Source organism: Dasypus novemcinctus, chromosome 4, assembly GCF_030445035.2.
Source record: "Dasypus novemcinctus isolate mDasNov1 chromosome 4, mDasNov1.1.hap2, whole genome shotgun sequence".
NCBI lineage: Eukaryota > Metazoa > Chordata > Mammalia > Cingulata > Dasypodidae > Dasypus > Dasypus novemcinctus.
Genome location: NC_080676.1, coordinates 152,391,392 through 152,418,084, shown reverse-complemented (window position 1 = coordinate 152,418,084; position 26,693 = coordinate 152,391,392). Strand labels below are relative to the sequence as shown.

The 26,693-nt window shown below is 45.4% G+C and overlaps 1 protein-coding gene across 1 annotated transcript in view; it reads right to left on the bottom strand.

Annotated features, from left to right (window-relative positions):
* HUNK (hormonally up-regulated Neu-associated kinase) overlaps nt 1–26,693 on the bottom strand; it is a 115,105-nt gene that overhangs the window by 16,702 nt on the left and 71,710 nt on the right. Inside the window, exons 5-8 of the mRNA XM_004468610.3 lie at nt 22,812–22,939; nt 11,890–12,025; nt 6,582–6,744; nt 503–586 (exon numbers count right to left, since the gene is read on the bottom strand). Coding sequence (XP_004468667.1) covers nt 503–586; nt 6,582–6,744; nt 11,890–12,025; nt 22,812–22,939 — 511 coding nt within the window. The remainder of the gene's footprint in view (nt 1–502; nt 587–6,581; nt 6,745–11,889; nt 12,026–22,811; nt 22,940–26,693) is intronic.

Sequence of the window (26,693 nt, the reverse complement as noted above, 5' to 3'; positions counted from 1 at the left end):
TCTCAAAGGTTTAGAAAACAGACAGGCAGATGGATAGATATACAGAGAGATATTTAGATAGATGGAATAATAGGACAAATGCAGCAAAATGTTAAAACTGGGGGATATGGATATGGGGGGCATGTTGGAGTTCTCTCTCTGTATGGGTTCCGAATTATTTTTGCAACCATACTGTAAGTTTAAACTTATTTCACAATAAAAAGTTTTAAAAAGGATACTGATGTCTGAGTTTAGCTCCCTGAGATTCCATGCAATTGGTCTGAGATCCAGCCTGGGCACCCAGATATTTAAATGTTCCTGGGCAAGTCCAACCGCGGACTGCAGCTGAGAACCACTGTTGGGAGACAGAGATGGTGGCTCCACAGTAGGGCTTTCCTCAAGGGCTCAGTTAAGCAGTTTGCCGCTTCTGTGCCCCATGATAACTGGTCTCCTTTCCACTCTCCCTGCAAATGGAAAACCACTCTTCCTAAGAGATCCGGGTTTGGCTTCAGCTCCCACTCACCTCATAGAGCTCCCTGGGGGGTCTGCACTTCTCTATCTGGTAGAGTTGGGTCTTATAGCAGATGCTGTCCTGGATATCGGATTTCTGCCAGAGAAGAAAAGAGAAAAACAGAGCTTAACTCTCGGGAAAGAGAAATGTCCGTCAGGGGGTCATTAGTTTTTTCACTAAATACCTGTACACTCGGCTGAGAGTGCACCAAAAGGGCCGGCATGCCAGTTAACGGCAGTGCAGAGACTCGTCCCAGGATGGCATGTGGGCAGGAGGCAGCAAGGGGAGAACCTGGACCCAGACTCAGGCAACCTCCGTGGCCACTGGCTTTGCCAGGAAAGGGCCAAGGGACCCTGAGCAGGTCACTGCTCCTTGCTGGGCCCCAGTTCTTTCATCCGTGCAATGAGGACTCTGCTATGATATGAAAGAAGAAACCAAATGGGCGAGTTGGGGAGCATACATTTTTTTGAACTACTAAATAGGGTCCAGATCTTGTTTATTTTAAAACATCTCTAGCTCCCTCACACACACACACACAAAAGTCACAGCAAATGATAATATAACTTAAAGAAAAAGAGAGACAATTACACCTGTGACAATTTAGGTGCTATCCTATCTGCAGACAGATGAAATTAAATGACTCAATTTACTGACCAACCAATATTCACTGAATGTCCTCCTGGCCTCTCTAACTGAAAATCCATGCCTTTTGGTTTTACAAAGGGGAAATAATCAAGACGGAAGAGGAGTCACGAACAAATAATTAAGGTTTAACATTTTACTTTTTAGTTCACCAGTCTGGGTTCCAAAATTGTCCATGGGCTGTTAGTAACTGGTTGATAAGATTACTAAGTGGGCAATTAAATTAGCCGTGTATGGAAATTACTGAGTGGACCAGAAGCGACTATCTGTAGGGATCAATTAACTCTAGTTAAAAACAGACATCGCTTAGATGCTGGTTCTCAGACAAGGTGTGTCCTGTGATTTAAGGGTTAAATGTGCAGCAGACACAATAAAAGTAAAACCTTCTCCCATTAGAACTACACCAGCTGAGTTTCCAAAGAGTGTTCTCAGTAGACAAAGTCATGCTCAGCTTTGCAACACTGCAATCTGCGTGCTGTGCAAAGCAGAGGAGCAGAAACGGAGCAGATGGAAAAACACCCAGATAAAACAAGACACAGCCTAAGAGCTTCAAGCCAATGTCTTGCTTGGAACGAGCTATGTAAGTCTGTAGGAAGAGCCTGAGTGAGCAAAGTGTGTATCTGTAAATGCGGAGGGAGCCATATGACACTATTTGAAACTAAGGCCCCTCCATCTTACCTGGTTCTGCCCAAAGAATAACGTTTGAATCTGCTAGCTTATTGAGGAAAGCAGCAATGTCATTCTTTCAAAATGCCAAGTAATGAAATTCATAATTCAGTTCCTTTCATGAAAACACTTTTTAAAGACTGCGTTTCGCACAGCATTCATCGCTTGAAAATGAAAATCAGCAAGTTAACCCTCTTTTCTTTTTTAACCCTCTGCAATTATTAGTTTTACAGCATTATACAGGACTCAGATGTTCAATATTCCTCCTGAAATCATATATAAACAACTGCAAATGGAAAAGTCCAAAAGGTAAAGTAATATGACAAAAGAGTACTCAATCACAAAGCATGTAAAATTAAAACAACGCTGTTTAACATATTGGCACTTTAAGAGAACAATAATCTCAAAACCCACAAAATTCCCAAATTGTTTCCTAAGCTGCTAAGCAGGTAACCCTAATTAATGAGTCTGGGTTTTATAAAGAAAAAAATGAATTCAAACAAATTGGATAACTGGTAGTGAGATGCAAAGTCCAATTGTCTTCTTTCCTCTTGTCTATTTCATCCATAATTGGCCAACCACAATACATGAAAATATACTCTACTTTACATGTGGCCCCATGTTTCAAAAGTTGGCCCAATTAATTTAAAGTATTTAACAATAATGGCGGATCTCAAGTTCCTGAGCAATTCGTATTTAGACAAGCTGGAAAAGACTTCTACAGCCAGCACTTTCATAGAGCCCTCAGTGGGACTAAGGTCAACAGTTTAATAGGGCAGTCTTGTCTTTTAAGCTCACATTTTGGGGGATACATTCTCAGGTCTTCTTTAACATGGCAACTGCAAGTGTAACTGCCATTACATGGTAACAGGAGTTTAAAAACTGGAGAGTCCTCATGTAAAATTTAGAATATACATTTCTATTACAGAATGTTTGGCTCTAATAAATAATCCCATCCTGGAGAGAGACTGGCTACTCTTCACTTTGTAAATGTGGTCACTGAGCTATGCAAAGTTAGATATCCCCTGATCTAGATTATTGAGTTTCAGTTATGGATGAAAATTGTTGCGATTCAATTTTATCACCACCAGCATGAGTGTGCAGAAGAAAGTTTTTTATCACCAAACTATAAGAAAAAATGAACACTATCACAATATCATGTGATCCAAAATGGGCAAAAGCAAAAGACTAACTTCTCAAGAAGAAAAAGTTCAGACCTATGACAAGGATGACAATACTAATTAAAAATCAGGCAGCTCGGTGGTCGTGCACAGGCTTCACATGTATGAGGTTCTCAGGTTCAATCCCCAGTACCCTCCTAATAAAAAAAACTATAACAAAAAATTTTTATTTACTTAGAAGTAGTCACAATGTCAAGGAAACAACAGCAGCTCCCCCCCACCCCGCAATTCACAGCAGAATTCAGTTAAGAGAATAAAAATTATTTTATAAAAACTGCATCAGAGACAACTAAGATGAAAAACTACCATCCCCATAACTAATTTGTGCTGTGGACCAACAAGAGCCTGTTTAACTTTTCATGCCAATTTACAACCCCCTACTGTACCAGGCAAGATTAGGAGCCACTGAAAAGACCACCAGGACAACACTAGTGAAGGACACATTCAGTAGTGTTGTTAACTACACACAAAAGACACTGTACAGTTTAGAAACAAATGTCACACAGCCTTACATTTCCATGTTTTTCTTTAGAAGGCGTGAGTTATGTACGGGGGGCTAAAAAGTTACAGACAAGGAAAAAAACTGCTAGAACCAAGTTATTCATCATCATCTTTTTCACCTTTGTCTTCCTCATTTTCATCTTCCTCCTCTTCCTTCTTTTTCTTGCTTTTTTCAGCCTTGATGACTCCTTCTTTTGCCACATCAGGCTTTCCTCCAGCCTGGTGGGCAGCAGTATCCTTTTTGTACTTCTCCTTCAGCTTAGCATCTTCTTTTCTTAAGGCTGCTTGACACCTGCAGCAGTATGATTCTACGTCTCTCCCAGCTTCTTTTTGCAACATCGCCAGTGGAGAGGCCAGGATGCTGGCCTTTGATTTCTGGGCGATACTCAGAACAAAACAAGAAAAAGGCTGCAGGAGGCCTCTTGGGTGCATTGGGGTCCTTGAACTTCCTTTGTTGTTTCCCCTTTAGAAGGGATATAGGTTTTCATTTCTCTTTCACAATGAGCCTTGTCCACCTTGGCCATGCCTTCAAACTTCCCCTTCCCTCGAGCAGACATGGACTTCCGCCTCTCTGAGTACATCTTAGAAAACTCTAAGAGTGCACTGAAACATCCAGGTGCTTCTTCTTGGGCTCTTCTCAGCAAGTTTGCATGAGGAATGTAAAGGATGACATTTTGCCTCCTGGCTTCTTAGGGTCTCCTTTGCCCACGTCTAGTTATTTTTTGTCTGCAAGGCTCAGAGTCGCCCAGTGCCCACCCGGCTCGCACTTGCCTGGGTGCTGGCTCTATGGAGCTCAGCGTACTGCAATGGCTGTGAGTGCGGGAGCAGATGCAGCCTCTTCCTTTCCTTTTTACTGGAGAAAAACAGAAATTAACTTTTGCCCTCTAACACAGCAGCCTCTAAATGATGTGCCCTTGTGAGTGAAAAGGCTGCAAGCATGGACATAAATCATCTGCATATTTATTTATAAATTATAATCATGTACACTGTACTAATACATTAAGTATATTATAAAGCATATAAGAAAATAGGAATTTAAAGGATAAGAAAGAAGTTTAGGATATATGATCTTCTTATAAAAGAGAAATAAGCATCAAGTCCAACAGGTCTCTTAGGGTACCTGTGTGGTACGAGAGATTTTTCTTAACTCCCTGTCACACTAAAAAGTCTTATAAATCATACACTGTGTGCTGAAGGTGCTGTTTTCTGGCTTGGACTTCTCGGGCATTCTCTGTAATCTCACCTCAAAGCTGTGGATTTATCCCCATCATGGATTCCACCCCATTGTTTTCCCCCACAAAATACTGGTTTTCTTTTTTAGAGCCTTTTCCTGTTAAGCAAGGTCTTCTCCAGCACGTTTCCCTTGCTGGCCATCAAAACAATAGTTCTGTGGATATTTTCCAGCTGAAGCAGAATCTAGGAAGGCCCCTAAGCTGAATCAGCTGAGGAACATCTGTGCTCGCCACCACCTGTTCAACTAACTTCCTGTGGGGCTTCTTCAGAGGTTCGGCAATGCTTCCCAGACGTCCCCCGATTCTATTTACTAACCAGGAAGGTACTCCGCTTTCTTCACATCTTCTATTCCAGGTATTGTTTTGGTGAGTTCTTTACCACAGCAGGAAGAACCTCATGTCTGAAGGGTCAGGTGGATTTCCATCTTCTGTGCCAATAAGGAAACCTCATTATGAAGTAGGAGACTGACACTCACGGGACTTTAAAATAGCGCTGACAAAGCTCTAGAAGAGATCGCCCTCGTGCTCTCGGCTCTAAATGTCTTCCTAGTAGGGACCACTCCATACAATCAGATTTCCCCACACAATCCGCTCAGTGGCGGTGGGTTCTCTCTCAAGTTTCAGATGGGTTTCCTGCCCATTCTGAATTTCTTTGGCTGCCTTCTTGTTAGATGTGGTCAGACCCCACCATTCTGCGCAGGAGAAGCAGGAGGTGCCTGCAGAATCGATATTGTCTTTAATCCATCCTTCTCTGCAGAATTCTTTTTAAGCCGTTGTCCATTTGGACAGACGATTTAGTCGAAACTAGATACTGAGGGTGCTGCTTTCCTGGGGCTACTGTAACAAAGTGCCACAAGCTGGGAGGCTTCAAACAAGTGTCTCACAGTTCTGGTGGCCAAAAGTCCAAATGCAGGCGTGGCAGCACGCTCCCCCTGAAGCCTGTGCTGGAGGAGCCTCCCAGGCTTCTCCAGCTTCCAAAGGGGCTGGCCATCCTGGAGACACTCTCTGCCTTGGTCGTCCCCTGGCCGTTTTCGCTCTGTGCTGGGTGTCCTCGCCCTTCTTATAAGGACACTGGTCCTATTGGAGTAAACGCCCACCCTACTCCAGCAAGACCTCATTTTAGCCAATTCCACCTGCAATGACCCTATTTCCAAGTAAGGTGACGATCACAGCCGTGTCAGAGGACAGAAAGGCAACATATCTTTTTGGGGGACACGATTTAACACCTCCCCCCCACACCGAGTATGTGAATCCCCTCTCCAGACACATAGAAACTGTTCGTGGCAAAATGAAGGTGACCAAGAGGTGTGGGGGCCACAGTCCTCCCACTCCCCCCCAGGCCACAGAACTCCCAACCACCCCTCACATGGGACGCACGACACTTGGACTTTCTGAGCCAGACTGCAAGTGCCAGCGGTCAAGCAGGTGAAGACTAACTGCAGTATTTTCTGAGTAAGAGAAAGATGTCAACATTGGTTGTCTCGTGCACCACGCTTTAGAGAGGAACGAGCAAAAGGCACTGCCTCCCAACTTTTATGACCCCGCAAGTGCCCAGTGCCTCTAACACGGGGAACCCAAGGAGCTAAGAGGCAGCAGAGTGAAAAGGGCAACCGAGAAGCCAAAGGGAAACGAGGCTCGAACCCTTCACGGTTCTGCCCGGGACGCAACTCTGCGGGAGAACACTTTGAACAACACCTCAGAAAAAGGTGCCACCTGAGAAGCAGGTTCTGCGACTATTTTGTTCCACTTTTGGGAAACTCAGCCTCACACCAGGTTAAATTAACAGCTCGGGATCGAGTGTCGGCAGCTGAGAAACGCTCTTTTTTTCCACCGAGAGAGAAGGCAGCCCCGGCCCGGGCCCCAACGCACCCCGGACAGGTAGCGCTCGAGCTTCTTGTTGAGGAGGAAGTAGATGGCGAGGATGTGGCAGGCGCGGTTGGACAGCACGGTGTTGATGACGTCGCTGTTCCTGTAGCCCAGCCTCTCCGTCATGTGCAGCACCACGCTCGGGCTCAGGTCTTCCAGGTGGATCCTGCGCGGGGCGACAGACAACCGGTCACTTGTCGCCCGCGCGGGGCGGCTCGGGGCCTGGGGATTCCGCAGCCCAGTCAGGGACAGGTCCCCTGCGCCCACCCGGGACCGTTCACGCACGCGCTCGTTCAGTCGCTTTTATTACGGAAAGTTTCACACGCACAGAAGGGTGGAGGGAATTGTATTTGGCGAAGTAAACACTTCGGCATACTAGCTTCATCTTTTTTCTTTTTCTGAAAGAGTTTTAAAAATTCCAGACATCATGACCTTTCTCTCTTAAACACATCAGTACGCATCTTTAAAAACAGGGTATTTCCTCCAGAACCATCATAGCATAAAGGCACCCCAAAATCTTGAATAATCACTAAATATTGCCCAGTATCCAGATTGTACTCAAGTATTCCCCAGCTGTCCCCCAAATTTCTTTACAATTAGACATTCTTTTCCAAAAATATTTTTGTTGGACGTGGGAGGTGCCCACACTGGAGCTGCCCCTTGGGCCGGGAAATGAGGGTGCATGGGAGCTAGTCCTGGCTGTCTGTACACGAGCGGTGTGAGCTCAGGTCAGAAATGGGGTGCCTGGGGATGGGCGGAGGTCAGCTTTAAACGCAGCTACTCAGAGGAAGGCAGGTCACAGCTTCTGCAAGAGTATTGGGAAGATAAACTCGGGGCAGAGTGCAAAGAAATGCCAGGCATTCACTTATACATCCATCCACCCACCCATCTGCCTGCCCGTCCATCCACCCACCCGGCTGCCTGCCAGAATGTCCATCCACCCACCCACCCACCCGTCCATCCATCCATCCATCCATCCATCCATCCACTCAACAAGTGCCTGCCCCATGCAGTTTACATCCCAGTGTGGATGAGAAACTATAAATTCATTTCATCCTCCTGGCAGTCCTACGGGTACATAGTGTTAATATTCCCATTTTACAGACGAAGAAACCGAGGCTCACAGCAGTTAAGTAACTTGCCCAGAGTCACAGAGACAGGATGCAGCAGCAGCAGAATTAAAACCCGGACAGCCTGGCTCAAAGTCTTGAGGCTAACTCTGGATACTCACTGCCTCTCAAATAAATACACCCATCAAACAAATACACCCATCTTCAGAACAATGAATGCTCTGAAGAACAAGAATGCAGGGCAAGGGGTATCGGGAGCGTGGGTGTTAGTGGCGGGGGTGCATTATCAGGTAGACCGTTCAAACGCGGTGCTCTGTGAGCCAGGGGGTGATCGTGTCTGGCTGGAGAGCACTGTAGCCCCCACCAAAATCTGCAGATGTTTTTCATGGAACTTCAGAACCACCAGGCCCTGAGAAACCACAGGGCAGCCCCAGAATTGCAGAGGCGACATCAGCTTGTCACATTTATGCAGCCAGTTGGCTGGGGCACCAAGAACTAGGCCAGGTCTCTTGACCGTCTGGCACCACCCCTGGGTGTGAACTGCGTCAGCTCAATCTCCCCTAGACAGGATGCAATGAACTCAGCCTTCCTCACCCCTTGTCTGCTGTCCGGGCTACAAATTCTAGAGCGTGGGGGAAAAGGGGAGTAGGAACCACTGGGGATTGAAAAAAGATATTAATAACTTGTTTGCAAAACGAAACCAAAAAAATCCAATTACTGAAGACTGAAGAGAGCAGGTATCTCCAGCTTAGGTGCAGCCCTGTCCCCAGCCAGACAGGGGCCACACGCCGAGATGGGCCTCCCTCTGCCAAGAGCAGCTGGCGCTGGAAGGGAGAGTGCTCGGGGTGTAGGGCGCCACCCTGTCAGGGCCCAGAGCGGGGGCGGGTGGAGGCAAGAGGAGCAGAGACTGTCTTCAAAAAAGGAGAGCTCTGTCAAAATGGAGACTGGCAACTGGCCGTTTTGACTGAGAGAATATTTTAAACATTTTCTAATGAGCAAATTATGTGTTGAGGAGTACTCCCCAGTTACTGAATTTGCATGTCTGGTAGATACATAGAATGGTAAAATGTTCCAGAACACTAGTGTTTTGGTTTCCTAGTTGTAAAACAAGCACCATACAATGGGTTGGCGTGAACAATGGAAATTTCTTGGCTCTCGGCATTGAGTCTCCGAGGAGTCCAAAACTGAGGCATCGCCCAGCGACACTTTGTCCCCAGAGACCCTGGCATCCTGGGGGCTGGCTGCTGCTGATCCCTGGTCCTTGGGTTTTCCATCCAAGGCAATGCACATGGCGGCATCATGTTCTTCTCTTACGGGGCCTACTGACCTCCTGCTTCTGGATGCTCCCCATGGCTTCTCATTCCAGTGGCTTCTCTTTCCACATCCAATTTCCTTTGCTTCTAAGGACCTCAGCCATACTGGATTACGGCCCACCCTCACTCAGTCTGGGCAACCTTAACTAATAACTTCTCCAAGGGCCTATTTACAAACGGGTTCACACCCAAAGGACCAGGGGTTGGGCCTGCGACATGCCTTTTGTGGGGGGCATGATGCAATCCCCAATAGTCAGGTATAATTTTTAAATTAACTTCACGTTAAAGCCATTTTCATACCACTTCAGTCTGCCACGTATTACCAAAGGCCCCATTTCCCTCTCCTCCAGAACAGGGAGATGAGCTGGGCATACAGCAAACATCCACTGGCTGGCTGGCATGAACATGTATTGTAAAAATTTACTTTTAGAGAGGTTTTAGAGAGGTTTTTGGAGATCAATTTGGAGGTCCACACAACTTAACAAAAGAAGGCTTTACAGAAGAGTGATGTAAAACGTGAGTGAGCCCTTTATTGTTTTCAGTTTCCACAAAAGAAAACTGACAACATCTAAAATAATTAGATCTGGGGCTAGTTATGTTGGACAACTATAAAACAGACTTTAAAAAGTAAACATGAAAAAAAAGAAAATAAGCCTTTCTCTGATCGAATGTTCTTACTCCTTTTATCTATCTGCTGATAAACCAGAAAAAAAATGACTATCAAAAATACCCTTTTTTCATTAAAGATAAACATTTTTCAATATAAAGACTGTAAATAACATGAGTTTTCTCCATCAGTTAAGGATACTGGTTTCATTACTTAAAAACCAAGCAGTTAAAATTAAAAAAAACAAAAAAATGGACACTGATTTGCCTCTGGTATAAAATGATTAATGGACCTTTCCTAAACAAAACAAGGAACTGCTGTTTTCTTTAATCTACAAGACCTTAATCATTTTTACAATTCACCTAACTACATGCACGTGCATCATTTTGCTTCTGATTGAAGCTCAATGCAAAAGTTGCCAATCTGACAAAACCACTATAGAATGCCTGGATTTAAGTTTTAACCTACAAATGGCTACAAAAACCCGCAGAAAAGCTCAAAATGTGATGCCACGTGTTTGTGATTCTTTGTAAACAGGAAGGGAGGCGCCTCCAATTTCTCTTCCCAACTCCACATCCTCCAGCAGCAGCCACGTTGAGTGGCTTGACGATGCTCATTTAGACAGTGATTACAGCAGCTCACTGATGCATCTGGCTGCCACTGATGCCGCCTCCAACAGGAAGCCCACCTGTGTGCTGCAATCCATTAGAGCATCTTGAGGCATGATCTTCAGCGCTGATGTCCAACTCACGTAGGGGTAATATTTCTTTCAGATACTGGCCAAATCCAACCGGTGTTGTAAAACAGAATCTATTTCCAGGTTCCCTTGGTCAGTTAGGTAACCTAGACTTTGAATGACCTCTCATGAGCCAAATTCTAGATGGCAACTGAGTAGAGACCCCTCATCTACAGCAAGGGGACACCTGGCCCAGTGTGGATGAAGACTTTGGGAATGTGCACCTAAGGCCTCCTTAAGTTTCTCCTGAACTTTCTCCCAAGAAAGACTGAGCCCTCCCTGCCCGTCTCACTGGAGGACTCGCGTTGCAGCTCTTGGAAGGATGGGTGGCTATTTCCTGAACTTCACAGGAATTTTGAAAGTAACAACCATGGAGGACACCCCTTTCAGTCCCCCACTTTGTCCCACTTGGTGGTGGTTCTCTCTTCCAAGCTTGGCCCAATGTGCATGCCACCCTTGGACTGAAGGAAGACGGTCCAGATGGATCCCAGTCCTGGAAGGGTATCTGATGATTGCTCTAAAGTAACCACGGCAAGGGGCCCTCGTTCCCTCCCTCAGGTTAGTTAACAATATGTCAGATGAGTAGTCAAAAATTCCAAAGAATGTTTTCCTGTTCTTTTTTTTTCTGACGTGTAGACAGCACCCCAGCATGGAGAAGTGGGGTCAGCCACCATGAGTTCGTAAATGCCTTCGTGCAGTGCAGTCTCGTCTATAAGGCTTCCAGAAAGAGTTCTCCTGGTCAATGATTAGACAACGTCTTCCCAGGGAGCCCACAGGGAAACCCACGCCCGAGCCCACTGACCTTCGACTGCCTCTGCTCCCCACCCCAACAGGGGCCTGGGGCTGAAATCAACATCAAGAACAGCCAAGTGCTGGAAGAGGACCCAAGGGGGGCTGGGAAGGACAGAGGGGCAAGTCCACTGATGCGGCCTGGTGCTGGCAGGAGAGCTGGTGAGCAGCTCAGTCCCACATCCGGACACAGACATGCACAAACAGACACAAGCACACACACACTGATGCACACATACACATACGCAGAGGCAAGCACACACATTCACATGTACAAACATATGTACACACACAGAGACACAAACACGGAGACATCAACCCACTCCCACAGACACTCGAGATAAAAACATGCATACACAAACCACCACAGACATGCACAAAGATACACACAGACACACACACATTCACATGCCCACAGACATGTACTTGGGTACACATTCACACACACACACACACACACACCGACACCTCAGGCCAGAGCTGTCTGAATGGTACCGATGAATCAGAAAGAGGTGTCTCTGGGGAGGACGTGACTCCTCTGGCTAGGCGGAGAGAGTGGGGAGAGTTTCAGGCTTCAGGCCCCTCCTGCCAGGCGCCGCAGGGAGGGTACATGCTGCACAGCCACAGGGGACAGCCCTGTCAGTGTGTCCTCTTGTGGACCGAGCTGCGCTTGCCTGTGGATGTGCGGGTGTGCGGGCCTCAGGACAGTAAAGAAAGAGTGTAGCGCGGGCCTGGATCACGTGCAGCCTCCCGCCCAACCGCCCCCACCTTGCTAGAGGCGCAGGCCACCGGGTACCTGTTGGGATAGGTGACGTTACAGGGCACCTTGCCCGTGTAGTTCTCGTTCAGCCAGCGATTCGCCAGGGCTTGCTGGATATTTGGCCTCTTCACAGGGTCTGGTTCCAGGAGGGAGCGCAGGAAGTGGATGGCTCCTGTGAAGACATTCGGCAAAGAACAGACCTGCGTGACAAGCCGAACGCAGACACGACCGAGGGCGCAGCAGGTGGCTGCCACCCGCATGCCCCCTCCCGCCCTCTCCCGGCCACTTCCGGGGCGGTCGGTCCTCCGGGTCATTGGACGGCGCTTTGATTCAATGATGAACAGCACCTGGCTCAGCATCGCCTACCTCCAGACGGGCGAGGAGCTTCAAGACCCATTTCTTTCTCTCACTTTTAGAAACAGAAGTGCCACAAGCCTACAGATTCTCATTTAAGGTAAACACCTGGTACGCGGCAAAGGAAGAGCCAGCTCGGCCCTCTATGCCCTGTGCGCCCCAGGACAGCCTGTATGTACCCCAGAAAATCACGTTCTTAAATCTACTTCACTCCTGTGGATGTGAACCCATCGTAAGGAGGACCTTTAGATGAGGCTACTTCAATCAGGATGGGTCTTAATCCTGTTGCTGGAGTCCTTTAAAAATGAGATGGAGCGAGGGAGCAAAGAAGCAAAGGAGAGAGGAAGAGAGGGAGTGAGGGAGAGAGGAGAGAGGGATCGAGGGATCGAGGGATCGAGGGAGCAAAGGAGCAAAAGAGAGAGGGAGAGAGAGCCATGGAAACAAAACCCAGAAGAGAGGGGAGAGACCAGCAGACTCCGCCATGTGCCTTGCCATGTGGCAGAGGAGCCAAGGATCACCAGCAGCCGGTCTTTGGAAAGAAAGCAGGATCCTGATGGCGCCTTGATTTAGACATTTTCGTGGTCTCAAAACCGTAAGCTAATAAATTCCCATTGTTAAAGCCAACCCACACCATGGTATTTGCTTGGAGCAAATGGAAACACTCTCAAGGTAGGTTTTTGAGCACTCAGAAAGAAACCGGACGTTTGGTACGAGGCCTCTACATTAGACCCTCAGGCTTGGCCCTCACTATGTGACAGGCAGAGTTTCAAGGGCCCCAGGAGGTCCTGCTTTCTGGTTTTCCCTTTTAGAGTCATTCCCCATGGCCAGCTCATTTCCTCCCCAAGCTCTGAGCTGCTGCCACAGCACCCAGAGAGAAGTCCAGGCCCACTGAGCTGACCAAATGAGGCCTGCAAGACCAGACAGCTGCAGGTTTTTAAGTATTAACTCAAATCTGCAATGGTGACTCAAGTTTTAAAACTCTAGTTTGTGGGGAGCAGATGTAGCTCAAGTGGTTGAATGCCTGCTTCCCATGTATGAGGTCCCAGGTTTGATCCCCAGTACCTCCTATATAAAAAAAAAAAAGAGAGAGGGAAAAAAAACCACACACACACACACACAAAAACCTCTAGTTCATGGACAAAGTTCTGGCAAGTGATGCTGTAAACGTACATCTCCCTGATGGGGTCTTATTTTTGTGCCATCCTCAAGATGACTGAGCTGTTTGGGTGGGATGTACACCAATGGCATTCATCCTAATTTCTCAGCCTACTGAAGCTTGCGGCTGACGCAGCAGTTAAACTGATCACAGGGTGTAAGGAAATAATATGAAAAATAACTGACAAAAGACATAAAATTCCTATGATCCCTGTTCCTCCCTGTCCTGGTTCTGCTTTCGTTAAACAAACACTTACTGAGTGGGAAGCGGATTTGGCACAACTGACAGAGCATCCACCTACCACATGGGAGGTCCAGGGTTCAAACCATGGGCCTCCTTGACCCATGTGGTGAGCTGGCCCACGCGCAGTGCTGATGCACGCAAGGAATGCCATGCCATGCAGGGGTGTCCCCTATTTAGAGGAGCCCCATGCACAAGGAGTGTGCCCCGTAAGGAGAGCCACTCAGCACGGAAAAAAGCGCAGCCTGCCCAGGAGTGGTGCCGCACACATAGAGAGCTGACGCAGCAAGACGATAGAACAAAAAGAGTCACAGATTCCTGGTGCCACTGATAAGAATGCAAGCAGACACAGAAGAACACACAGCAAATGGACAGAGAGAGCAGATAACAGGGGGGCAGGGAGAGGGGAGAGAAATCAAAACAAAACAAAACAAAAAAACCACTTAGTGAGTATCTGCTGTCTGACATAGCACTAGGAATAGGAAGCTGGCTCATGTCTAAGGAGAGTGTCTGCATCCTTTGAGGTGATGACAATGAAGACAAATGCAAAACATGGAAAAATATGTTGATAATGGACGTGAGGGTCACAGGCTTCAAAACTGTTGGACATGAGGTTGTACATGTAGGCATATACGCAAAGAAGGCCAGGTATATTTCCAAATGAAATGGTCTGTCTTGCAAGAGTTGTGGTATCATAGTGATGTGTTTTCATACCATATTTCTTATTTGATGGAGCACTGTCACAACATAAAATTATTTTTTAGGTAGCTATGTACATGGTACCTGTCCACTTGGCTAGGTGATGATGTCCAGTTGTTTGGCCAAGCAAGTACTGACCTGATTGTTGTGGAGAGGGCATTTAGCAGACAAGTTTAAATCATAAATCAGTTGCCTGCATCTAGGGCCAATTTCATCCACAATCAACAAAGGAGACTGCCCTCGGCAATGAGAGGCGCCTCCTCATCCAATCAATTGAGGGCCATAAAGAGAGAGCTGAGGATTTCAGCAGTCAGAAGAAGTTCTGTCTCTACGTCAGCCAGCCCGCTTGCCAGTTCTGTTTCTCTGGAGAACTCCAATACAACACCAAATAATAAACCCCAGAAAAATCACAGTGATCCTCCTACCCCCAAACTTTTCTATCCTTCTCTCCAAAGCTGGTTTTCAGTTTTCTGGAATAATCTAACCTTGTAAGGAAAAGTCATAAAAATCCTCACTATCTCATAGGAGATTGCTGTCATTTGGATACTGGTCTGTAAGGAATGATGGGTATTTTCTGTTTTTTGGTTTTTAAAATTTTATTTCTTTCCCCTTCTGTCCCATCCCCCTCCCATTGTTTGCTCTGTGTGTCCATTTGCTGTGTGTGGTGTTCTGTGTCTGCTTGCATTCTTGTCAGCAGCACCTGGAATCTGTGTCTCTTTTTGTTGCGTCATCTTGCTATGTCAGCTCTCCGTGTGTGTGGAGCCACTCCTGGGCAGGCTGCGCTTCTTTGGCACAGGGCAGCTCTCCTTATGGGGCGCACTCCTGTGCGTGGGGCTCCCCTACGCGGGGGACACCCCTGCGTGGCAGGGCACTCCTTGCGCGCATCAGCTCTGCGTGTGGGCCAGCTCAGGAGGCCCTGGGTTTGAACCTTGGACCTCCCATTTGGTAGGCGGATCTATCAGTTGAGCCAAATCCACTTCCCAATGGGTCTTTTCTGTCAGGCCATTTCTGCAGGTAGAGGTGCTGCAAGGTGTTGGTTTTGATGCCAGAGTCCACCCAAAAGAAATCACCTTGGCTACTCAGGCCACCATGTAACTCCTCCAGGCTGGTGTGAGTGCAGCAGAGGGTCAATTCCCTTTAAGAAGATAGTGGGTAAAAACATGCGTGTTGGGGATCAGGTGTAGCTCAGTGGTTGAATGCCAGCTTCCCACATATGAGGTCCTGGGTTCATTCTCTGGCCTTGGTACCTCCAAAAATTTTTAATATATGTATGTGTGAATGCCACAACAGTCTTGAGGTCCATTGAATACTATAAGTTTTACCATTAGGGTTCTTCAGTGGTCTGAAAAACAAACAGATCTTGAAAAAAAAAGAAGAGGTTCTTCTTTTTGGAACTTCTATTTCTCTTCTCCCAACCACCCTACATCACAAGTCATCTGGATGGAATTTCACCTCCTAGATACTTAAGCAGGGACAGCTATTGGTCAAAGAAAAAAAGACATGGGCTTAAAACACGGAACTGGGGGGCTGGTGAGTTGCCAATGTTTCTGAAACATCTCTTATCACTTACCTACAAGGGCCCTTAGCCACAGTCCAGCCTACTCAGGTTTTTTTCAGAGTGTGACTAATCAGAATGGCCAGGAACAAGCTGGATGTGTGGTTTTGTGCTATGTTTCAAAATCAAGTACTCTGCATCTTCACAAGCTGCTGATGAGCGTGAGCAATTTAAGTTCAAATCTCAACTGTCAACTTTTGTGTCTTTGGATATCACACACTGCATTGCTATCCAATCCAAGAAGGACTTTGAACACATCCTGAGTGCTCTTTGACGTTCGTGTATGGGTCTTGAAAATCTCTATGTCCCAAAAACAGAGGGGATTAAAATACTCCCCACTGTCCTGGCAAGCTGGGTCAGGCATGGCTACTTGCCCCCTCCACTCGGGCAGGGGGGTCCCTCACTGTGCTCAATGTACCAGGGGCATGCGTTCCTCTGGAGCCTAACGGACTCTTCTCCATTGCCATTCCAGCTTCCCAAGGCTTGGGCTGGCCTGTGAGCACTGATGCTGTGCCAAAGGAAAGGACCGCAGGAAACAGAGGAAGCCACGGAATTTTCGCGTCAGTGCACATTAGATGCGCGTGAAGTCTCATCCCCGCTCCAGGCTCCCTCCTCACCCCCCAGGCTAACGCAGCAACAAGTATCCTTTGACAGTGGAGCATTCTCAGAAATTTTAATTAGTGTTGGCTCAACCCTCACAAATGCTAACAGCTCACCTTCCGCTGCACAGTCAGTGAATTCATGGTGCAAAAATGTCTTCATCTGGAGTGACTGGAATATATTATAAATGCTATTGTGGAAGCGCAGCGATGAAAAGGTAAGCTGCCTGAAAAATGCACAAGCCATAAAAGGCGTTCACTGCCCTGTGATATACAAGCGCCGACAAGCAGAAAGCAAAACTGTCTAGAAGAGAGAACTGGAGAGTCTCCCAAAGCTCAAGTTTCCAAACTGGACAGTAAGGATGAGGGTGATGCTTTGTAAAACCACACCATGGACTCTCGAAGTCAAGAACATTGTACTGTTCCGACTGAAATTTTGTAAAAATTCTTCCAAAATTAATCTTAAAAAAGAGTATTAGAAAAACACATGTGGGACTCATTACAAATATGAATTCATTCTATTATTGATGAATCAAAGTAATGCGCGGTAGTGAGACAGTTAATAAAATCAGCATATTTTCTATTTGAATTGACATAAGGATGAAAGATACTTAGGCAAGACACTTATGCATCAATAAATATCCCCAAATCTGGGGAAGGCTATCTTACAGTAATTAATAAAATAAGACAAGGAAGAGAAACAGCATGGTATATTAGGAAAAGCTCAGGTTTGGGGGTCAAGCAAACAAGTTCAGTGACAATGAAGCTACTAAATCTCTCTGAGACTCAGCTTCCCCAGGGGTAAACTGTGGATAATAGTACTCATCTCGCAGGACTGCTGTGAGAACAAGAGTTCATTTAAAAGCACCTACGCATGGTGTACTGGGTAAAATTGTGTCCCCCCCAAAAAAACACATGCTCACATCCTAACCATCATTACCTGGTGCTTTGAACATGGCCTTACTTGGAAGTCGGGTCTTTGGAGGAGTTGTGATAAGTTAAGATGAGGCCAGACTGGATGAGGGTGGGCCCTTAATCCAACATGATACATGAGAAAGGGAGGAATGGACAGACACAGAAGCAGAGAATGAGGCCCAAGGATTACTGGCAAACCACGAGAAGCTGGAAGAGACAAGGAAGGCTTCTCTACAGATTTCAGACTTCCAGCCTGAATGTACTGTACAGAGAGACAGTACATTTCTAGGTTTTAAGACATCCAGAGCATGGTACTTTGTTACGGCAGCCCTAGAAAACCAAGACACATGGCCGTTCAGGGCATGGTAGCAGCTACTCTGGCTACTGGAAAATGGCTATCCTTGGAAGTAAACACTGGTTGCATAAACGAAAGTGGGCCAGGCTGGTTGGAAGGGAGAGGAGATAAACTTGATGGGGGTGCAAACAGCAAAGAGTTAGAAAAATGGGGGGGGGGAGCTATCAAAAGGGCAGCATGTGATCCCCAAACCTGAAGCCATTCACTCTGTAACAAGAGAAGATGTCCTGTGCTTCCAGAGAGGGTGGCTCACAGCTCAGGGCCCTACCACCTTGGGCCAATTTCCAATCCTGAGTGGTCGAATGAATGTGTGGGCCACCTGCCCAGGCCACACACTTTAGTTCACTTATAACCCCAGAGCCAGCAGCCGAAATTCACTGTGATGTGCAAGCGCCATGCTACCTGGCCCCAGGGGTCAGGGTCCTAGTTGAGAAGAGATATTCATGTATCCCAAGAGTAAAAGAAAAAGAAAATGTGGTCCAGATTCTTCATTGGGAAATCAGACACAGAAAAGTGATCCTTGCTTGACAGGTCAAGGCAACAAAGTCCTGCTGGTACATGCAGCTCTTTAACAAGCACAAAGGGGCCGAAGGTCAAAGTAAAAGCTGTCTGCTCCAAAAAGACCCTGCGGGACACTGGATGTGGACTCCCAGTGATCCTAGAATTGCTTGGGGCATTTTTAATATTCCTTCTGTGGAATTACCTTCAGAGTGTTTTTTTTAGCATCCTCAGGGGTGCAACATTTATTCCTTTTAGGGTAAATTTCATTTTCACAATCAAAAACCACTTAGAGCCCCGGCTGCTAAGGCTGAGAAGTATTCCTGGGTCATAAAAACAAGGCATGGTTCTGAAGTTAATGGGGCTACTTTCCTGGGGCAATTAGCCTGCCTGCCCTTGACCTAAGCCTGGCCCACCCTAGCCACCAATGCCGGCTGTCCTGCACAGCCTCTGGCTCCCACTGGTGCTGTTCACCAAATATTTCTGGCTTTCCACCTTCCAGACATGTGATAGGGTTGAACTGCCCCACGCCCTGTGAGTTGGGAGAAGCCATGTGGTGCATTTTAGAAAGTAAGGAGCTGTGCGTGGAAGTGGCACGTTCATTGCTGGTGAGACCCCCAGGCCTGTCTTTCCTTCTGCTGAATGTACAATGTTTGAAATGGTGGCCCTGACTCACCAGGATGGGCAGAACCCTCAACCCTCAATCCAACGTCTGATAAGATATATAACATATGTGAGAAATAAACCTTTATTACCTCAAACCACTGAGACTTGGGGTTGCTAGTGCAGCCTAACCTGACCTACTCTGACTAATATAAGCCAATGAGAAGGCAGCAGAACAGCACTTCTCCAGCTCCTTTTGGTCTCATCAGGATTCAAAGTGTGCACTCTCTGCCTTCATCAGTCAAAGAGCCAATCTTCCTATGGCCCTTTGCCATGCATCGAAGAAGAAAGAAAAGGCTCTGAACCCTAAGTGGAACTCCAGAATCACTCTGAGAGCTGGCAACATTTACGACAATATAACCCTCAAGGGGGCTACTTTGAAAGATTGCATTTGTTTGGAAACATTAAATCTTACTGTTTACTATAATGAGTTATTATTAGATACCTACCAGAATGGCAAAAATAAAAAAATTAGTTACAGAATTAAACCTAGGGAGGATGCAGAGAAACTGGATCACTCACACATTGCTGATGGGAATGCAAAATGGCATAGCTACTCTGAACAAGATTGTGGCTTCAAAACCAAACTTGCAATGACCAGATGATGTACCATTCTCACTTTTGGGTATTTGTCCCAGAGAAATGAAAACTTATGTTCACAGAGAATCCTGAACATCAATGGTCACAGCAGCTTTATTCATACAGCCCAAAAATGAAAACAAACCAAGAGTCCTTCAGTGTATAGATGGTTAAACAAACTGTGGCCCATCCCCATCCATACCATGGGATATTACTCAGCCATAAACAGGAACAAACTACTGATACATCCAACAACATGGATGGAGCTCAAGGGAATTATGCTGAGTGAAGACAGCTACTGATGTGTAACATTCTTGAAATGAAAAAATTATAGGGGTGGAGAACAGATGAATGGTTGCCACAGGTTAGGGAGAGGAGGGGTGGCTGTAAAAGGGTAGTACAAGGCATCCCAGAGATGGACCTCCTCTAGAGCTTGACTCCAGTGGGGGTCACACAAATCTACATGCAACAAACTACAAAGATCCAGAGACACACAAGCGGATGTCAAACTGGTGGATTCTGCACAAGGAAAATGGATTGTACCAATATCAATTTCCTGGATGAGATAGTGAACTACACTTATGCAATCTATTAGCATTGGGTGGAAACCGAGTGAAGGATAGGCGAAGTCTGTATTATTCCTTCCAACTGCATGTCAATCTACAATGATGTCAAAATAAGAAGTTTCTTTTAAAATCTTGAGTTAAAAAAAAACAAAAAACTCTCTTTACTTTCTCTTCTCTTATCCTGCTTTATTTATTTTGTTATTTATTTTGTTTTATGCACTTATGCATTTACCACAAGCAAACATCACACATATTTGTTGATCTGTTTCTTTTCGGCCCACTGCTCTATAAACTCCACAGGGGGAGGGACCGTGTCCTATTTATTCTCTATCCTCCTGGCACCTTGAACACACTGGCACACGATTGGTACACAGTAAATATTTAAGGTAATAAATGAACAAACAAATGAATGAATAAGCACACCTCATATCAACATTTCTGAAAGCTCTAAAACCTAAATATCACAATTCACTCAATATCTTACACATTTTCTAACCCCAAGAGTTGTTAGGGCTCCCGGTGCAAATATTTCTTCTATAAAAATGACAGAACTGTAACAAACATATCTTCCCAAGTCCATTATGCCTCCTTTTCTTTCAGCCTCCAGAGAGTCTACACTCCCCAGCAAAGGTGAAAATACAGACCAAATTAAATAATTACATAAGAAAATGCATTTCAGCTTGGATTCCATTCGACAAGCATGTTTTCATAGACAATTTCATGGATGTTCTATAAAAGCAAGAGAAAAATATGTAAAGCAGGAAAGCCAAAATGTTATATTTTCACCATGTATAATAAGTAGAGGTTAACTAATTACTTTTTTAAAAAGCCTTGTCTCAGTGAAGCTGAGTTTATTCTAAGGAGCCAATTAAATGACCGGCAAGGCCACGCTGTGGCCAAGAACCCAACAAAAGCACCAACTGTACTAATTTGCTCAATGTGAAACTAAATCTTAACACAAACTGTTTACTGAAATGTGAACCAGCTAGTTTGAGTGTACTTTTCAAACACACCTGATGATTCAGTTTAACCAAGTAAAAACCAAACCTATATATATTTAAAAGCTTTGAACAGGATAAAAAAACTCAAATAAAACAAATGACTGCCCAAACTTGAATGAAACTAATATTCCTTTATAGTGAATTGACTAAAGAGGACAATAATGGAGAAGTAATTATAAACACTCTTTTCAAAGTCAGTACGTAGTATGGTGAGCTTTAAACAATCATGCCTGCCATTATTTTTCAAATGGAGAATATGAGATCCTTTTAGCTTGTGTGTTTTGGGGGAGGCAGTGGACAGAAGGAGGAAGGGCTAAGTTAAGGGTTCAGAATCATACAATGAGAAAGAAATCCCTGGCCAGATGGTGTGGCTAATTGGAGATGGGAGAGCAAGCCACCTCTTATGACTTCATTATTGTGTTTTTCACTTTTAATCTCATCCTTTTTTTTTTTTTACTTTATTAAAACCTATAGAACCTATAGAACAGTAAAACCTATAGAACAGAAAATTTGCCATTTTAGCCATTTTTAAGTGTATAATCCAATGGTATTAAATAAATTCACATTGTTGTACAATCATCACCAAAACTTTTCCATTACCCCAAACAGATATTCTGTACCCATTAAGCAATAATTCCCTATTCCCCTCCTCCCCCTGCTCCTAATAACCTCTAATCTGCTTTCTGTCTCTATTAATTGGCCTGTTCCAGATATTTCATATAAGAGGAATCATACAATATTTGTCCTTTTGAGCCTGGCTTCTTCTGCTTAGCATAATGCTTTAGAGATTGATCCATGTTGTAACATGTGTCAGAACTATGTTCCTCTTTATGGCTAATATTCCATTGTATGGATATATCACATTTTATTTAGCCATTCATTTTTTGATGGACAGGTTGTTTCCATCTTTTGCTATGAACACTGGTGCATAAACCCCTGTTTGAGTTCCTGCTTTCCATCCTTTGTGTAGATACCTAGAAGTAGAATAGACAGGTCATATGGTGTATCAGTCAGCCAAAGGGGTGCTGATGCAAAGTACCAGAAATCAGTTTGCTTTTATAAAGGGTATTTATTTGGGATAAAAGCTTACAGCTACAAGACCCTAAAGAGTCCAATTTAAGATTGTTTTCTCACCAGTCAGTTGCCCCGTGTTGAAGCAAGATGGTTGCCAGTCTCTGTGAGGGTTCAGCCTTCCTCTCTCAGCTCCAGGCTTGCATAAGGCTTGTTTCTTTCTGAGCTTTCTCAGCACTGCAAACTTTCAGGCAAATGGCTCATCTCTCTTCCTGAGGCTGCAGGATCAAAGTTCTCTCCTCTTCCTTGTCTTTGGAGCTCTCTCTCTTCCCATGTTTTCTTGAGTGAGTGCCCGTTTATATCAGCCCAAGGGGTGGGAACTTTACCTGAGCTGCACTCTACTGAGGTGGTCAAACCAAAGCCCTAATCTTAACATAATTTAATCCAAGACATCTCAGCTGAATCTAATACAATCAAAGGGAATCACCAAGAGGAACAGATCAGTTTACAAACATAATCCTTACCTTTTTGGGGGTTCATAAATAACCTCAAACTGCCACATATGGTAATTCTGTTTAACTCTTTGAGTACCTGCCAGGCTGTTTTCCATTAGAGCCGCACCATTTTACATTCCCACCAGCAAAACTCAGTTTTAATACAAGGGCTAGGAAGACATTGACCATCGCAGCACTGATATTGCTTCGCAAATGGACCGAACTTGATCAGTCAGTCAGGAAACACACACTACAGAGCGGCAGGCGCATTACCTGTGGAGAGCTGGGTGGGGAGGGGGTTCATTTCTTTGTCCACCATCTTCTGGTACAAAGCCCTCAGGCTAAAAGGCTCCACTGTGAAAGGCAGGGTCCCTGTCAGCATGGCATACATGTTCACACCTCTGAAAAGAGAGACATCAAAGATGAGACTAAAACAGGGCCCCTGGGAGGGGAAGACAAAGAGCACACAGGCTTTCACTGTCACGCGCATCTCCTCAGGTCTTCTTCACAGACATCTTTCTAGAACATTCAGCACCACAGTGAAGCATCAGCAGTTAAAGGCTTGGATAAAAGTACTGATTGTGAAGACTCGGACAATGGACTGTAGGGATAAGGGGGAGTCGAAAAGAAGTCAGTCCTAAGGAGGGGAAACCACGGAATGGTGGGAAGAAGTCAACAGGAAGGAAGTCCAGGCCAGGTTTTGGGAAAATGCCTAGAAAACTGTAGGATCCTCAAATAAAAGGACTCCTGCCATTATGTGGTATTCTGAGTATCGTTTACGAGGTGGACCCGGGAAGGGGCCAGCCCCCAAAATACAGAGCCCACACAAGGGAGCACAAGGGACAGACAACCGGCATGGCTGGTCACCACTCATCCCTTTCAAACGAAAGCTTCACACCAAAAGAAGAAAAGGGTGTTTTGCTCTCACCTTGAACCCTGCCTTGGCTCGTAACTAGAGAAATTCCTCGTGAGGGTCTTTTTCCCACTCTTATTTTTTATTTTATTGTTTACTGTGAGACTCTGCCACCCGGCTTTGGCCCAATACCTCCAAACCTGGAAACATCTTCTGAATGGGCACAGCTGCTCGCCTCTAGAGCCAATCCAGGGAGCAGCAGTGCCTTGGAGGATTTTTATTGTCCTGATGTGCAAACCTAATATCGTTCTGATGAGATTTCCTGACGGGGATCAAATGTCTGCCTGCCACAAGGTCTCAAGTGTTCACAAGCGCCCTGGGGAATGTTTTAAAAACAGGCAAGAGGATTTCCCATCAAAACAAATCCAGGGAGATTGATTGAAATGAAGACCCCTGAGGCTCAATTCCACAGTGGCACCTCCAACATGGAGCTCCAGACAGGGGCAGGTTCCCAGCTCTAGCCACAAATCATTCTCGAATTTCGGACATGTGCTAAGACCTGGTCCACCTCCATAACTCGCTCCATAACTCACATTGGAATCAGGGAGATGGATATATCAACATTCATTTCACAAGTATCTGCTGGATGGCTCTCTGCCCCAGGCACTGTTAAAGGTGTGGGGTAAGTCAGTGTGGTGACCCGACAAGGACACACAAGGACAGTGCAATCTTGGGGTTGAGGGGCTGGGACTACAGACAATAACAGAGTAAACAAATAAATGAGCACAATGCAAGCTTTCAAGTGGTGATGCGCACAAAGAGAATAAGAAAACTCTAAACTGCCCTGCTATTGCCCACAAGGATGGGGCAATTCGAGGAGAAAGAGGACTTTCGAATAAGGGCATGAAGACAGGAGGCTCTGCAGGCTGCAGCTTTGCACATGCAAGTGTGGGCTTCTCTGGCTTTGGTGAGAATGGGGAAGATAACATGCAGAGCTGTTTAGCACAGCATTTCCCTGCATGGGTTTGGTGGCCCACGTTCCCTAGGAAAAGAACAGTTTTTGGGTAAATAAAAGTTCTATGGTCACATAATCTAGGGAGTCGCTCTGGCATACATGGATTAAAACAGATTAAGTTGGGAGCAGGCACTGGCAGCAAGTAGAGCATGCTGCTGTTAAAGTATGAATGGGAGGGTGAGAGAGCAATGGGAAAGGAACGGTAAATAAATAATAGAGATGTGGGAAGAGGACGTGCCAAGCTTCAAACCTGGGGAGCTGGATGAGTGGGGGTAAATGACAGAATTGAAGACACTGGAGAGGAAGAGGGAAGGGGCATTAGAAGTGGTGACATGTTTGAGAACCACTATGCAATGCTGTACTTCAGAGATACTTGAGGTAAAGCTAGACACCCTTGCTTTGGAGGAGTTTTGGAGATGGGTGAGTTGGAAAGCAAGAGAAACATAAAACTGTTCAATTTCTGCATTGGAAGGTATAGTAGTCAGCCAAAGGGATGCTGCTGTAAAATACCAGAAATTGCTTGGTTTTTATAAAGGGTACTTATTTGAGGTAGAAGCTTACAGATACCAGGCCATAAAGCATAAGTTACTTCCCTCACCAAAGTCTATTTTCACATGTTGGAGCAAGATGGCTGCCGACGTCTGCGAGGGTTCAGGCTTCCTGGGTTCCTCCCTTCCAGGGTCTTGCTTCTGTTTCCTCTGTGAGCTTACTTCCTGGGGCTCCAGCTTAAAGCTTCAGCATCAAATCCCAACATCAAAACTCCAACATTAAAAGCCCCCAACTCTGTCCTTTGCCATGCCTTTTATCTGTGAGTCCCCCCCACCAAGGGTGGGGGCTCAATGCCCTACTGCTACAAGAGGTTTACCTAATTACTTAATCAAGTAAACCTCTGAATCCAATATAATCTAATATGCCCAGAGGAAAAGATCAGTTTACAAACATAATGCAATATTTCTTTTTGGGATTCATCACTAATGAAGAAGGGGTCCTGGACACATGGATCCCACAAAAGAGTTGTTTGAGGACCAACAAACAGCCCAAAGTATTCCATCTGGGACAATTCTATCCACAAGGAAGGACTTCCCAATGCCAAGTCAAAGCCTACATCTTCTACCCACAGATGGGCAACAAGACACCTCTCCAGCGAGCACGCCACGTACTTGAGAACCGCATCAGGCCCCTCGTTCTGTTCTTTACGCGACATAGTATGGAATGCCCTCAACAACCTGCTGAACCTGCTGCTCCTCCCTGAATTCACACCAGCGGGTTCATTTAGTTAATGCATTTTAAACCCGCCATTATGCTACGTAACACACTGGAATGAGCCAGGCTAAAGAGCAAAAAAAACTGTATTTTAAAAAACTGTATTTAAAAAATAAATCATTTGATTCCGTGCCTGCAATTTGCCTTAATCTTGGACATTACATTCAAACCTCAAGCTTAATGTCCTGGTAGTTAGACAGTATCGGGGTTTTTTTGTTTGTTTGTTTCCGCAGGTACTTGATAATTCTCAGCCCATACTGAGTTTTCAAATGGAGATGCATGGATGAATTCTAAGGGGTTCCACAGTTTTAATTTTTATTTTCTTTTCAATGAGACACTAAAAGGCTTTATAAAGTTATATGGATGGGGCTGTCATATAACTAAGTATACCCTCTGCTGTATACACACTCAGCTTCAGAGCCTGCTGTTGCATTTAGATTTACCAATACATAATGTTTTTGCCAAGAACTAGCACTTTTATCGTCACAGGCTAATGAGCAAAGAGCAGAGGTGGCCTTAATTGGTCAATGATGTATCTCTACTTATTATTTGTGGGAAACAAAGTCTCCTGGTGATCAAATAGGGCATCAGGCTTCCACAGTGTGGTCTGCCAGTGGGAGCCTGTTAGAGGTACAAATTCTTGGGCCCCACCCTTGAGTTACGGAATCAGAAACTCTAAGGGTGGGGCTGAGCAGTGTGTGTTTTAACAAGCCTTCCAGGGGATTCTGATGCACGCTCCAGTTTGAGAACCACTGGAAGAGGGAAAAGTGGTGGGAGAGTGAAGTCATCTCAGGACTAAGGCCCGGCCAGCTCCAGGAGCCTGGGTTTAGCAGTGAGAACGACGCTCATATCAGTACAGCAATTTAGTTCCTGCACAACATGACCCACTGTGTTAAATTAATGTTGTTAATATGATATTTAGGTATTTTTTAGTCTGGGTTATATTTAACTCATGTGTTTTTTTATTGCACAAGAGCCATAAATAAAAGTTTAATTTTAGGTTTAGGCATATTTAAGTCAGATT